Source organism: Dermacentor silvarum, chromosome 3 (assembly GCF_013339745.2).
Source record: "Dermacentor silvarum isolate Dsil-2018 chromosome 3, BIME_Dsil_1.4, whole genome shotgun sequence".
Lineage (NCBI taxonomy): Eukaryota > Metazoa > Arthropoda > Arachnida > Ixodida > Ixodidae > Dermacentor > Dermacentor silvarum.
In genome coordinates, this window is record NC_051156.1 from 128,054,882 (window position 1) to 128,069,402 (window position 14,521).

Here is a 14,521-nt window from a genome sequence, read left to right on the forward strand (position 1 = left end):
CAAAAATGTATTTGCTAACACCCCCCCCCCCCCCACCCCCTCAAACTTGTACTACGTTGTTATACACGGAACGCTATAAACACTAAGGCAAAAGCTCCACGGACACATTTTCGAAGAGATCGAGAGAATAAACTTTTATTCTGAGCAAGCGCAGTGTTCGCCCTAGGTGGGTGGCCTCCTAATTCCAAGTAACCGCGAGCCACTATCTCTCGTACCCGTTCGATCAGGCTGCGCTGTTTCTTCGGGTCCGGGTTTGATAGCTTGGCTTCCCACTTCTCTTCGGTTAGTGCTTGGGTGTCTACGGTGCCATGTTTTTGTACAAATCCCCATGCCATATGCCATAGGGCGTGTGGGACTTCACGTACGTGCAGGTGTATGAATGCTCAGTGAGTGAGATTCGGTGCAATAGGATACCGTGGACGTAGGTATTTATTTGCAATTTCCTGAGGGTTACTGCCTCTTCCCTAGTTAGGCTGGAATGAGGTGAAGTGTACGTTCTTCTCTATAGCCTGCAGTGTTGCAAAATACCGGTGTACTTTTTGGGGACTTCATCCTTCCTCCTTGGCGCGCCCTAGCTGTAAGAAAGGCCAGCGGAGGGGTCGGTTGCCTCATTCCCCTGCAGGGACCGTGCCCTGCTTGTTTTTCTTGTTGGAAATCCTCTTAGGAAAAGTCGGTATCATGCTTGATGGCCACTGCACCTTTCAGTTTAGACAAACAATGCATAGCGAACAAAGAAAAGCCGAGAAAGAAAGGAAATAAGACATAACTAGCAACGACAGCTGTAAATAGAAGTCAGAATGTGTTCACACATCACTTACAGAAAGGCCATAGAGAGCAAGAAATCAACCGCTACTTTAAAAAAAAACAACTCTTTGGCCCATGGGCTCTGGTAACACGCTGTCCTGTTTCACAACTCAAAGCACCACCTTACAAGCCTAGAGAAGCATGTTTTACTCCACAGCCGTGCATTTAGTTCACGGCTGAAAATCCTGAGAGCTTTTAAAAAGTTATGTAACAAAGTCTACCACCACCACGGGCCGTTGACATCAGGTTCCACAGGCGCTTATTGCGCTTGGAAAGCATTGTAATACTTCGGTATAACATGTACCAATTTTACACCAAGCCAGTGAAATTAAACAAACCTTTTTCTCCCTCTGCACCCCAACAAGGGAACGCATTTTCTGCTGGCACTTGAGCTTCGTGCCCTTGCAACGCCTATAGGTCCTGCCATGTGACAGAACTACAAAATGAAGCATACTGCACTTCAGGTTCTTGCGTTAAATACCTATTTCAGGATTAGGTTTTCAACATTACTTGATGAAACCAAGTGGCCATGTAGTTTTGTGGCTGACGACATTGTCTGGCAGCTAAAAGTGGTACTTAAGACTAGTTAACAGTACTTAACACTTCCTTATATCTGGTCAATGTTCAAAGTACTCAAATAACCTATGTAGCGAAGGATACGAACACCATAGTGGTTTTACCGCTCGTTTACCGTGAATGAGGTACACGTTAGAGAACCCCAGGGGGTCAAAAGTAATCCGTAGCCCACCAATACAGCGTGCCCCCCAATACATACGATCGTGGCTTGGCACGTTGTACAACCGAACATAATTTATTTTGCTTGTCGTGATTGAAAAGCGGCAAGTAGAAATGAAAAAACGAAAAGAGAGATGTAGAGCAAAGACAAACGATCACAACCGTTCCCGATCATAGCACGCTACCGGAGCGCAGCATAGCGTGAAACTCAATCAACTTCACTTGTTAAAATCCTCTGCGCCGGCTTGCTGTCCTTTGAAATTGTAGCAGTGCCTTCGCCGTCCTCTTTTGAAATGGCTTGTGAGATCTGCATACCAAAATTGTTTGTTCCTTCTCGCGTCTATGATCAACGCGAGATAGCGCTTTCACAAGCGGTATATGCCCATGCATATTTAGCGAGGGTGCCCACACTGCACGTGTTTAATTAACGATCTCATCGCGACCACTTTCGTCACACTTAGCGTTGTCGGATATTCTGATGCAAAAAGCAAATAACGTTAGCTCTACAGTTATTGTAGAGAGGGCCCGTTTCCGTTCACACGGGAGTCGTTGCTGTTCTTAGAGGTTAGGTTCAGCCCAGTAGCAGATAACAAGCCACTCCCCCACCAGTGGACACAGCAAAGTATTGTAGAGAGAAGAAGACTGAATGCTTTCACGCGCATCATTCCAGGGAGACTTATCAATGCTTCGCCAACCTTGCAAGAGCAAGTCTGCCCAAGATAAACGAAAAAACAGGCGCTGTCGATGCCGAAGTATCTGTGAATGAAATCAGTGATTCGGACACTCATGGAATTGAAGTGCTCACCGCCGGATAGTACACTTGCAATTCAGCTGAAGATATGTGTAGTCAGTTACTCCTCACGTAGCGTTGAAGATGTCGTTCTTTCGCGGGTTTCATTATAAAGCTGGTACAAAAAAAAAACATGTAAACTGGCCGCATTGCATTTAGGCACGTCCCATTTTAGTAGCAAGAGAGGCCTGCTCGTTTTTGGGTTCTTCAGTATACCTGGCTTTCATTGCCTCCAGAGCAGAGACTGGTAATAAATATTTCTTTCAAGATATCGAAGACAACAGGTGCGCTCCCAAAGAGCCTTTGCGAGGGAGAAGCTTGGGGATCTTCGTATGCTACTGTAACGAACTTCTTGCGTTATGTGTAATTTTCACTTGAGTTACAGAGTCATACGGCTACCAGTGAATGTAGATACTGGCACCCCACAATTTGCTTCTTGCATTCTAAGTGCGAAACTCTCGACTTGTTTTTGTCAAACTGCTCGACTAGTCAAACAATAGCTTAGTCACAGTATGCTCGGCTACGTGCTCTAGGTAATTGCAGTTGTTAGTTACGCATCACGCGACCACTGTCTCACTATCTTAACGTCGTTATCTCGTAGACGTCTGCGCTTGGCAGACACACAGGAAATTTCCAGAACCTACCCTTATGTGACTCTATGCACTCGTGACTATTGCCGCCGTGCCACGCTCATTTCTCATTCTTCTCGCCTTTATCGGCTCTTCAACGCTGGAGATAGAAGGGGTGCGTTACTGAGCGGCGGAAACGTTACTCACAGCCGCACTTCAACGCAAACCTAACAGGAGAGGTAGGCGTCTCCCGTTATCGGGCAGCGATAAAAAAAGTACAACCTGAACAAAGTGCAGTTCCTCCTATATCGAACCAGAGCGAACGCGCAAAAAAGAACGAATGGGGTGATAAGGAAGTTGCTATATATTGGTCTGGCCTCGACGGGCCGTCGGCACTAGAAAGGAAACCACAGGGAGGCCGTACGAGGCAAGCACAAGTGCGACAGAACGTAGCGAAGAAAACGATGGCTGTGGAACTGTACAACGCCACGGGGAGCCCGCCCTGCACGTTCGTCAGGGTCGTGGCCAAGAAAGTGGGCGTCGAGCTCAAGTTGCACAACATTAACCTCATGGCCAAGGAGCAGCTGAACCCTGAATTTGTCAAGGTAAGCCCATTCAAGTCGAGGTGCTGTAGCCTTAGATACGTAGCCGGGGTGTGGTGTAGCGTTTAAGAAAAATAAAATGTGGAAGAGCTGCTAGCAAGTTTTCGGCATGCTATTGGGAAGTGTTCGCCGAATATTCAAAACTATTTTTATGACGCTTGTAAAGCGCTATATTAGCCGATTATGCGAGCCACAAGATAGACGAATAGTTACAAGATTAAGCTATAGTCATTTTAATATCTGACACGATGGGCCACTTAACACAATGGAGATCCACATAACACAACGTAGGCAGAAAAGATGGGCCGAACAATACAACTACATCAGGAGGTCTCTATTTGTGACTGCTTGGCGGAATAGCCGATATTTGCAATACCAGCGACGTGGTAGTGTGCGAGAAAATAACGGAGATGAGAATTACCGTTTCTTCTGGACTTTAGTCGGATCCAGGTGTATGATCTGCAAAGACAAAATTCCGACTGAGAATAGCTTTTAATATTTTCTACAACCAGCAAACAGTGTATAAGGAAAGATTTTATTCTCACAAATAAAAGCCTTGGTCCTTCATAAGACCGCTTCTAGCAGTCAAATATTTATGCCGCGATATTTACTAACGTCGGGGCTTCCAGAACAAAAGTCACGCGTGTAAGTTTGGACCAATGGTTCCTCAATGTCTATGTCCCTCAGAATAATTAGTTGTGGCGCACGCTCGACTGCACTGAGCTTGAACAATGCCGTGAAGGCTCTTCGTCTTTTCGGTGCCAACACAACTGTTCTGTTTTTGGGCATACAATAGGTGCCGTATCAATGCATTGCCCATTTCGCAACGATGGTTTGCGCATGTGCTCAAAAATACAGGCACTTTTGAAAAGCAATCTGTCTAAATATTGCGGGCAGCATTCGCTTGCGTATCACTTGCATGCATTGCTCGTTCGTAGCGACGATCACTTCGGAGTCCATATTGCTGTGTGGTTTACCCCAGTAAAAATTTGCAAGAGCAGTCTAGTCTCCCTTTCTTCAAGCGCGCATCTAATGCTAAGAAATGCAATTATGTATAGTCCGCACCCCGGAAAACTTAACCTTCTAAACTTCCCGGTGTTCAACAATTCACATATGCAACCTAGAAAACTAGGTGTGTTCACGTTGCTTCTTTTTCTTTCTTCTCCGCTCCAAGCCATCGCAAGTTAAGCCCACAGTGGTCATTATTCATTCATAGAAAATGACAATTGTCGTAGTTGTTTTTCTAAGGGACGGTTTGTCAGCAGCTGTAGCACTAAGGTCGCAATGCAAGCTTCAGAATACTTTCAATGGCTAGATTGAAAAGTATCTTGCTTAATTATCAAAACCGTTATGGCTAGCCGACAAATTTTCTCTACACTATATTTTAAGTCTCAACTACTATTTGGCACTTGCCCTCACTTAGGTCTCATAAGATTAGCAGGAGGCTTCCAGCGCTTATCATCGACAATATAGAAAACGTGCATAAACAAAACGCTTTCGTTCTATTTCAGTTGAACCCTCAGCACACCGTCCCAACACTCAACGACAATGGTTTTGTTCTGTGGGAGAGGTAAGTTGTAAAATCCCTTCTACTCGCATTTCCGACAATCGCAACTTTCGCAATATGTTATGCATAGCGGTGGTCAGAAAATTTCTTGCTTTACAGGTTATCGTAAAACGGAGCAGCATATTAATACAATCATTCGTCATGAAAGAAGTTATATTATATACTCGTATACCGGGTGCATTTTTTTAAAGGTAAACATTTTAAAAACATTGCCCATGGCAGATGGCACAATTTTACCTTTTGATATAAATTACTCGATCAAGCAGTAATTTGTTCTACAAAAAATCAGAATGTTTCATAAAATAAATAACAATTACCCTAGTAATTGGTTTTATCAATTTATGGCAAATATTTCGATCTACGAATTGTAGCCGGCAAATTCGCAAAGCTTATGCATTTGGAATGGACTCTCAGGACTGCATAGCTTGGAGATATTAATTTTCAAAGTGTTCGACAAAATGCATTGGCGTTCCAGTTACTTATTTAAATAAAGCGCTGTTTTATGCTTTGAAGCACAAAAGTAACTGGAACACCAATGAATTTAGTCGGACACTTTGAAAATAATATCTAGAAATTCGTGTAGTCCCGAGAATTCGTTCCAAGTGGATACGCCTAGTGAATTCACCTACTACAATTCGTAGATTTAAATATGTGCTGTAAAATATTTACAAAAAACTTTAGTTGGGGTAATTACGGTAATTATTTAAGTAGGCATTTTGAGTGCTCTTGGACGGAATGGCCGCCTCAGCAAGTAATTTAGATCAAGGAATAGAATTGTGCTCTCTGACAGACGATTTTGACAAATCTGGTGAAGGTATATATATATATATATATATATATATATATATATATATATAGAATTGTGCTCTCTGACAGATGATTTTGACAAATCTGGTGCAGGTATATATATTTTTATGAGGGGAAAGAGAGAGAGAGCGGAAATGTGGGGTGGCGAGGCTGAGTGAATGTGCTGTTCACTCCTTATTTACATTATGTAACCTAACCTTACTCGTACCATCAAGGAAAGGAACTGTTGCGACCAAACGGATGTTTGTTTTAGCACCGGCAACTTTCGCTTAAGTTCTACTTTTGCTCAACTCACCGGGTTGTCATTTCATAACCATTGCGCAAATTCCACTGACACCTATGACTTGCCATGATAATGTACAGTCAGCACTTTCACCTTTCCAATTAACTTGTTTATACAAAAACTCGAAACGTTTTTTTTTCCATAAAAACTCGTCAAATTTGTTAAACGTATATTGTAGTTTCCAATATGTGTCTTTTTCAGCCGTGCCATTGGCATGTATTTGGTGGAAAAGTACGCACCGGAAAGCTCGCTGTACCCGAAGGACGTGCAGAAGCGAGCCACCGTCAATCGGATGCTGTTCTTCGAGTCTGGCACAATGTTGCCAGCGCAGATGGCCTACTTCGTGAGTGCAGTGCTAGCTTTTTCGGCATGAGGGATCGTTTGGCAGAGATACCATTGTCGTTTTAAGTAGTGAACCTGAAAAGAAGGGACTTACCATGATGCACGGGAGAAACGCGGATTTGACCAAAAATTTGGTGGTCAGCGATATCAGTGGTCAGTTGTTTCGGGTCTTAATTCGTTAGTGTCAATGTAGAACGTATTATTTGGTCTAAAAGCACAGGTATACAACAGAGAGACCGTGCTCATCATTTCTGGTGATACGATTTCTGTCGTGTTCTTTAGCGCTCGAAAAAGTTTAGGTTGCTCTCGAAAAAAAAAAAGCGCGAGCAACAGCGCGAAACACTGTCGTCGTAAAGTATTGTTTGCTTTGCGTACTCTGGCCTGATTAACGCTCAGCGTGCTCTTCTTTAGTGACGTCTACGATGTGTCTACGGTATGCTTAACTTATCTTCTGGCCCCATATTTTTAGAGCTCAAATGCAAACTGTAGTCACGGCTCGCCGGACATACAGGAATTCCCTGCACTGCGGACAGCTGCTTGTAATAGTGCGGCGCGAATTCCAACTCCCTCGTTCAAACAGCGTGCTGGCTCCTTTAGGTCATCCGGTTCACCGGTATTAAAGGCCTGGTTATTCAGCTATTTCTATTGCGTGTAACACACAAGCGGTAACGCTCTAATAGCTTTTTAGTTATTTGGAGGCGCAGGCAGTATTTCTGTGAAAGTGAACTTGGCCGGCAGCAAACAGTGGGAACGAACCCACATTAAGAAGCCGCTAATCACTTTTACGTGGAGTTGACGGTGCGCAGGCGATTTGCCTTGTCTAAAGCCTTACCTTGAACTCTGATTAGGCAAGTTTACTGCGCGAGAAACTGGACAAGGGTGTCGTTAAATTTATTTGTACTATATACTAACCACGTCGACGTACTTGCTGCCTTGACGAGCAGTCGTAGAATTTTTCCCGCTAGCACCTCAAGATCGCTCCCTTCCCTTTCTTTCATTTTTTATGTTCTTCTAGAGAAAGGAGAGGAGGATGAAGAGTATGAGAAATGGCGCGCGTCCACAAAAGTAGTCCTTTTCCTTGCGACGCGTATAGAAACAACCGTGGTGAGGTTGACCCACTCGAGCGCATTTTCTCACAACCGTTAAAGGTCAAGAAACTCGTTCAGAGTCTTGTCTTTTTAATATTTTTGTTGCTAGAGACGAGTGAGTGTTCTTCAAGTGCCCGAATCACGCTGAGCGCATCAATAATCATGTTGACGATCAATAAAAAAATGAGCACCGTTCGTACGCTGTGCTATTGATTTGCAATGATTTCCTGCTCATTCATGGTGTAGGTAAACGGAACTGGTGGTACAGGACAACCGAAGTAGAAAAGACAAGGCTTAACTGTTGCATTATATATATAGAAGACCGCGGTTTCACTTATTTTTGTGTGCGCTGTGCCTCTTTCCGCGTAGGGTCCTTCCCAAATGACTTGGTAGTCAAGCATTGCAACCTGCAACTGTTGGTTGCCAATAATTTTGAATACTAAGAATTCTGTTGAGCGCAAAATGTTTCTTTGAAAGGGGTGCTAAAATTGCATTTAGCGTACGAAAGTACTACTTCATCTTAGCATATGTTTGACCGTTGAATGAATAGATAACATCGCATCGGTAAACATCGGCGACTCCTCACAGCAGTATCGAGTGGCAAAGTGGACCACTTCTATACACACACACAATCAACACACACACACACACACATATATATATATATATATATATATATATATATATATAATATCGCTTACTCCCTGTCTGTACATTATTGGGCTTGGGCGCGCCTAATGTGGGAGTGGTACCTAGAAGTCCCGCCATAGCTTCAATCGAGGTGGTTCAACAAAAGATTTGTTCGCCAGCCGTAGAGGCGTTTTCAACGTCTGTTTCTTACGCTGGCTCCGTAAGAGAGGGCCCAGAGATAAGGCAAAAGCGTGCTCAGGTCATGTCTAAATAAAGCACGTTTAGTACCTCGACGGCGCTCGAAACGACTACGCCAGCAACGAGAATTGCAAGAAAGCCCGTTATCTGATTTCTCTGGTTTGGTTTGCTTTCTCTCATCGTCGGTTTGCTCCTTGTCTGATCGCCGCAGCGGCCAAAGTGGTTCAAGGGTCAGGAACCGAGCGCCGACCTGAAGGAGGCGTTCGATAAGGCCCTGGCCACCACCGTCACGCTACTGGGAGAGCAACAAGTTCCTCTGTGGCGACCACGTGACCCTGCCGGACATCGGACTGGCCTGCACCCTGGGAGTAGCGATTGAGGTATGGTGGGGCATTGCACTTTCTTGCACTCTGTGTAGAATTTTGGGTTGAGCTTCAACACGATGCGAGCCTTCCAAAGTAGTCATGGAATTCTTGTCAACTACGAGACTTTAGTTTCCGTTTATAATGTGATGCGTTGGCACTTTCACATTTTTTTTTCTTTTTTACGTTATTTTCTTGGGCGTAGTGTACTCTTCAGGAGATTATTGCTAGTCTACTTCTCTCGTCTCTGTCGGTGTGGTGCTCGCAAGCTTACAGCGTTAAAATGAATAATGTTACTTAGAGAATAATTATTACAAGTAAAACCTGGTGAATTATATAGTACCAAACGCTTCGGATTATATTTTTTGTTCGCAGTCAAGATTCAATGCAGCACGCGTTTTAATGCGACTCCGGAATAAATTGCTCTTGTGGAACACGCGATCGTAATTTCTGTAGCGTGTGCACTGTTCTGCAATTACTACTTTAGTTGCCTCGCGAGAAGTGTGAGCATACACGTACTACTGCTTAGCTTTTTTCAATGCGTAATCATTCTTTGGCGAGTACCCCAGCCAAATCTGTTTGTCACGCGAAAAGCGTAATGCTTTTATCTGCACGAAAATGCATAATTTGAGAAGTTAGTACATTTATTTGTTATAATAGTGTAACTGTACATGATCGGTAGCTTTATAAGCGATAAGGAACAATTGAAACAAAACATAAGACTTATCAGAGAGAATACCCATATGATAAGATTTATGCATAGCCATAGGGATACATAGGGCTCCATAGAAAATGGTGGGCCTACTTGAATTTTTTTTGGCGGGGGGCAACTGAAATTTGGGGGTATGCTTATGCATACTTAGACAACTGCAATGGAGTTCCTGCATGCTTTTTCTTTTCAATTTCTCATCTATACTGCATGTATTTTTCTTCGTCCAGTTCATAGACACGTTGTAACATCGAATGAATATTTATCCGTACTTGTAGTTACCGATAGCCGGCGACACGAGTCCAAGTCGCCGTAGCAGCTCGCTTCTGCGATAGCGAGATGCTCACACAAACAATATTTTCTTAATCACGTCTGCTAAAGAAGTTGGAATCAATGATGTCCAGCACAACTCTGTGGATGAAAACAAGAAGAAAAACCTATTTCTAATTCTCAATTTAAGCAACCAGAAACCTCACATACGACCAAACCTTTCTAGATCGCGCGTCATAGCACATCAGCGCTTTCCATAGCTTAAGCGAGGGAAATCCTGATGTTGACGCTACGTGTAGTGATGCTGAAAAAAAAAACTTAGATAAAAGAAATCACGTTTAGGTCACCTGCTCTGACTCGGGAAAACAATGCTCTGCGCGCGTAGTGTCCATCGTTTCTGAAAACGCGGAAGAGCAAGGGTGTTGCTTGCTGCAGATGGACTTAGCTTCGGAAACGGTGCCTGCAAAACTTGGCCATGAGCTCCACTTATCGAGGTAGACTCTCACGGCGATCACTTTCCATCTAGTAACACAACAGCACCCAGTAGCACCAAGAACGTGAGACGCAGCAAAACAAATTGCGCGCCATCCATTCCACGTTGACCCACACGGCTCACAATCGACACTCAAACCTCGTATCACAAAGAAACTTTAGAAGCAGTCAAAGCACATGTCTCTTAAATATCCACTGTACTCACTGGAACAACATGTCACTCAATTGCACTTGAGTGTGGAGTCATCTTGCGCTTCAGTCTATATAATACCAATTTATCGTTCTGCGTCAAAGTCAGGGCACTCCAATGAGCAATGGCCAATATCACCAAGCGCTTGACAATGCTCACACCGCCAAGCTGGAGCTTGCGCTGACGCAATGGTGACGCGATAAATGAAAGCGGCTTCCCTTTTCTGAAGTCCCGTTGTCACACGAGGTTGGTGTGGTACCACAAACGGAAGCGACTTAAGATGTCCTGCTTCATGACTCTTTTTGCGTCCTGAGAAGCCCTGTTTGATGAATTGAACCGCAGTGCTTTCCGAGCAGCACTTGCAACCGCCTAGTTACCTGCTATGCCAAAACCTAAAGGACGCCTTTGGAAAATGATGGTAAAACCAATGTTCCGTAATTATTTCATAGCATCTAACGCACGCGGTATATACCTGTCAAGGGGAAACCAAAGCTAAAATAGAAGCAGCGCAGCCTTGCAGTTTGAAAGCGGAACTGCAGGCCGTGTCTGGTAGAACTTCCGTTTCCGGAAAGCTGCTTGAATAGCGACACTTTCACATACCGTAGAAAATTTGGCAGCCATGAGACATTGAGATGACGTACTATGCTGCACAAGCTTCATTCACTATGTCAGCGTAGTCATCGGTGTATAACTGCAGATGACAGCCGTACAGCTTGTTCAGGTGTTTAAGCACCTGAACCTTGCTTCCCCCGGTTGTTAGGATCTTGGCGAACTCAAGATGCTCGCGTAGCTGCGTTAATATAAAGTTAAGCCAAATTGTAATCGTTTTCTCTGTAATGTTGTGTTTAAGAATGTCATGAGGTGCGAGACACCAATTCAGAGTTCATGCAGTGAGAAAATGTATAAAGAGATTGTTACGTGATAGACTTCCATCAGTTGTCGTAATCAGCCTGCATACTTCACCCACAGGTATCAAATTGTGTAAAATTATTCGCAACATTGTAAGCTCACAAATAATATCGTATTTGCAAAAATTTAACTCGAGTTGTATGTTTCGGCATTTTCAGCCTCAGAATGCGCCTGATACGTTATATTCGTGTTCGTGACATGTGGAAACATATTTTTTTTTCGTTTTTGGAGTGACCGAAAATCTCCCATCGCGTTACATTTGTGGTCACGTTATCTACGTGCAAATGGGGTACTTCGAAGTGCAATCAAACTGATTTTGTTCAGCCATAAATAGGGGATAAAAATGATGGCCTACATAAATGGTGAACTTTGCACGAATTATCGCGGGGCGCTGTATGCTATACGGGAAGCAGCGAAACCTCCCTAAAGCAAAACGCCCCTTTCACAGCCTAAGCTATACGAGTTCGTTATTGCGAAGTCCAAATAACATCACCCGCGTTTTATGAGCATCGGCTCCCTGAGCAGTTAAACGGCGGCGATCTGTGCGTCTCCGTTACGCACAATATTGGTTAATGCAGGAGCCTGGACGCACTGAAAATATAAACTCAACAGCGCAGTTTATTTATTTTCTTTTTTGGTTTGTTTTGTCTACGGCTCTATTGGCAGAGAAAAGCTGGCACTTAAGTACCCGGGAAAAACAGCGTGGACACAGTGACAAGCTATGAAAGAGGAAGGAGGCACGAAAAAAAAAAAAAAACTGCGTGCCATGCCTCCTATATACTGCGCCGTCGCGTTATCTAGTTCTGTCTTCATCGTTCATTTCTATCCCGAAAAAGCCGATGCCACTCGCTGGGCTTCTAGAAAAGCAATTCGGTCAGTCGAATATGAAAGAGAAATCTGCGCAGTACCCTGGAGCGTAGTTGTACTCTATTTCCGCATGTGAACGTTTCCATTACAAGCAATGTAATGACTCTAAGGGGAACTGTTTATACCCTCTGTGTTTTTCAGGAAAGGAACTTGCTTTCGAGGAGCCAGTGCCACTTTGTTTGTGTGTGTGTGTTCTTTATTTAAAATGCTTTAGATATTTGTGGCGATTCATTGAAGTCCTCGTTCACATGACATGCATTGCCATAATCGCACTGTTCTCTCCAAGTCAGAAAGGATACAGCTGCTGCCGCAACCAGTTGAAATAATTTCGTTGTATCAGTAGCACCATTGTTCTTTTCCATTGGTGATCTAATTAAGCGCAGGTTTCGTCTACAACGCAAAGGAAGAGGCATCATGTGTCCAGCTTATAGATGCACGATCACCTAAAGAAACTGTAACTAACGAATCAAAGCTGCGGCCGTATTTTCATTTGGTAAATCACGAGGACGTTTCCACTTTTGCATGACGTGACCTCTAGAGGGGCACCTTATTCTTCCCTCGCTCTAAGTGCACGTGGACGTGGATGTACTGCAGATAAGTTTTCAGCTTAATCCATGACGAATACCCACCACTGTCATTTCAATATGAGCGGGCTGCATTCGGTTTCCATATGCAAAAGAGTGAGGACCAACATTACGTGCACCTCTCGAATTCACCTCTGTTCGAACGAATGCCGCGCTTGTACAGATAAGGTTGCTGCTAACGGTGTTGAACGTATACTGACTTTTTTTTTTTCATCGTTGCTGTGGTTGGCACAGAACGGATTTATTGTTCCGGTGTTCTGAAGTACGCTGAGGTGTTCAACCTCAAACAGACATTGAAGTCTGCGTTAAAAACTCACGACATCGATTTGCGTTCTTCCGCAGGGCTCCGAATACGAGGGTCTGGACAAGTTCCCCCAGCTCAAGGAGTACTACCAGCGCTTCAAGAAGGCCTTGCCCGAATACGATGAAGTGGCTACAGAATCCCTGCAGCGCATCCGCGACATGGTGGCACGTGCCAAGAGCGGCAAGAGCCCCCACTGACCCTCCCCCACGACGCATCGAAGTGAATGAATGTGTTTCGATAAGAAGATGACTGCCCCTTTGTTTCCTGCACAGGAGTGCGAATCCAACGCGCAATAATAAAGCATAATTCATAGATGGGTTGAATGCTGCAGTTTTTTAAAAATATCTAATACGAGTATTTGAGAAAAACGACCTTCGCACGTCGAATTGAATAACGAAAAAGCACGGTGAAGCGTGGAAGAGAACGACGACGAACTAGTAGTGCGCGCTCAATCGGTGTCCACCTGAGACTTCACCGTGCCGATAAGCTCCAGTACTAATATATATATACGTTATCTTATATGAACAACTGAAGAGAAAGACACGAATAAGCTAAAACTACCGTAATGCGTGTCCTAGCATGTGCCATGAACACAATTCGCGAGCTGCACCCTCGCGCGACCATGACAGAAATTGCAGCTCTTTATCTGACTACTAAAGACGTCGGGCTTACAGAATTATCACGAAGGCGCGCTATTTCAGCTGCTTCCAAAATCTCCCGATTGGTTTCGGCAGCACTTTAAAAAAATCGGCAGTTTCAAAGCCTAGACTTACATCCACACTTCGTTACGCGAATTCCAAAGTGCCCAGACGCACATATGTAGACAAGATAATTACGCATAAGCGACCGGTCAAGCCTATATACAGACCTGACACAGTCCACAAACTGTTTTCTTTGTTTGAAAGAGCACGCATTTTTGCGTTGCCACAATTAAGGAAAATATGCGTAGCCATGACAGCATATTTTCGGTGCGCTAGTTAGCTATACGAATTCTCAAAGCGAACTGGCCGCCCAAGAGCACTACATACACAGTGCATTCATGGCGCAACTAGCTAAAACGTTCGCATAAAAGGCGGCCATTGAAAAGCGACAAATAACCTTTGCATTTGTAGTGCGGCCTGCAATTGCGGCGGGTTGTTGTCCTTGGGCACTCCTCTTGATGTGGACTCAATTCCGCTAAGCATCGGAGAAATTTTGGAATCTTTTTCGTCATTGTAGACTGGCACATTCCCCGTGGCACATGCGTAGTTAGAAAAGTTGGCATCAAAGAGGATCACTGGAGGCCAGCAGTGACCGAGTGCCACATGCCCAACACTCCAGGTCTGTGTCAAAGAGTTTCATCGAAGAGCGGAACCTAACTAGTCCTGCTTCTACAGTGGCCCAAGGAGTTTGTTCAAACATCGGTTCCAACCCAGTCCC

At 44.2% G+C, this 14,521-nt stretch overlaps 1 protein-coding gene across 1 annotated transcript; it reads left to right on the forward strand.

The window, feature by feature from the left end:
• Positions 1-3,302: 3,302 nt before the first annotated feature.
• On the forward strand, positions 3,303-13,420 carry LOC119445768 (glutathione S-transferase 1-1-like). The gene is given in 6 exon segments (XM_037710046.2): positions 3,303-3,503; positions 5,012-5,070; positions 6,359-6,500; positions 8,627-8,719; positions 8,721-8,795; positions 13,141-13,420. Coding segments are annotated over 6 exon segments (669 nt in total). The 5' UTR covers positions 3,303-3,362; the 3' UTR covers positions 13,300-13,420.
• The last annotated feature ends 1,101 nt before the right edge of the window (positions 13,421-14,521 follow it).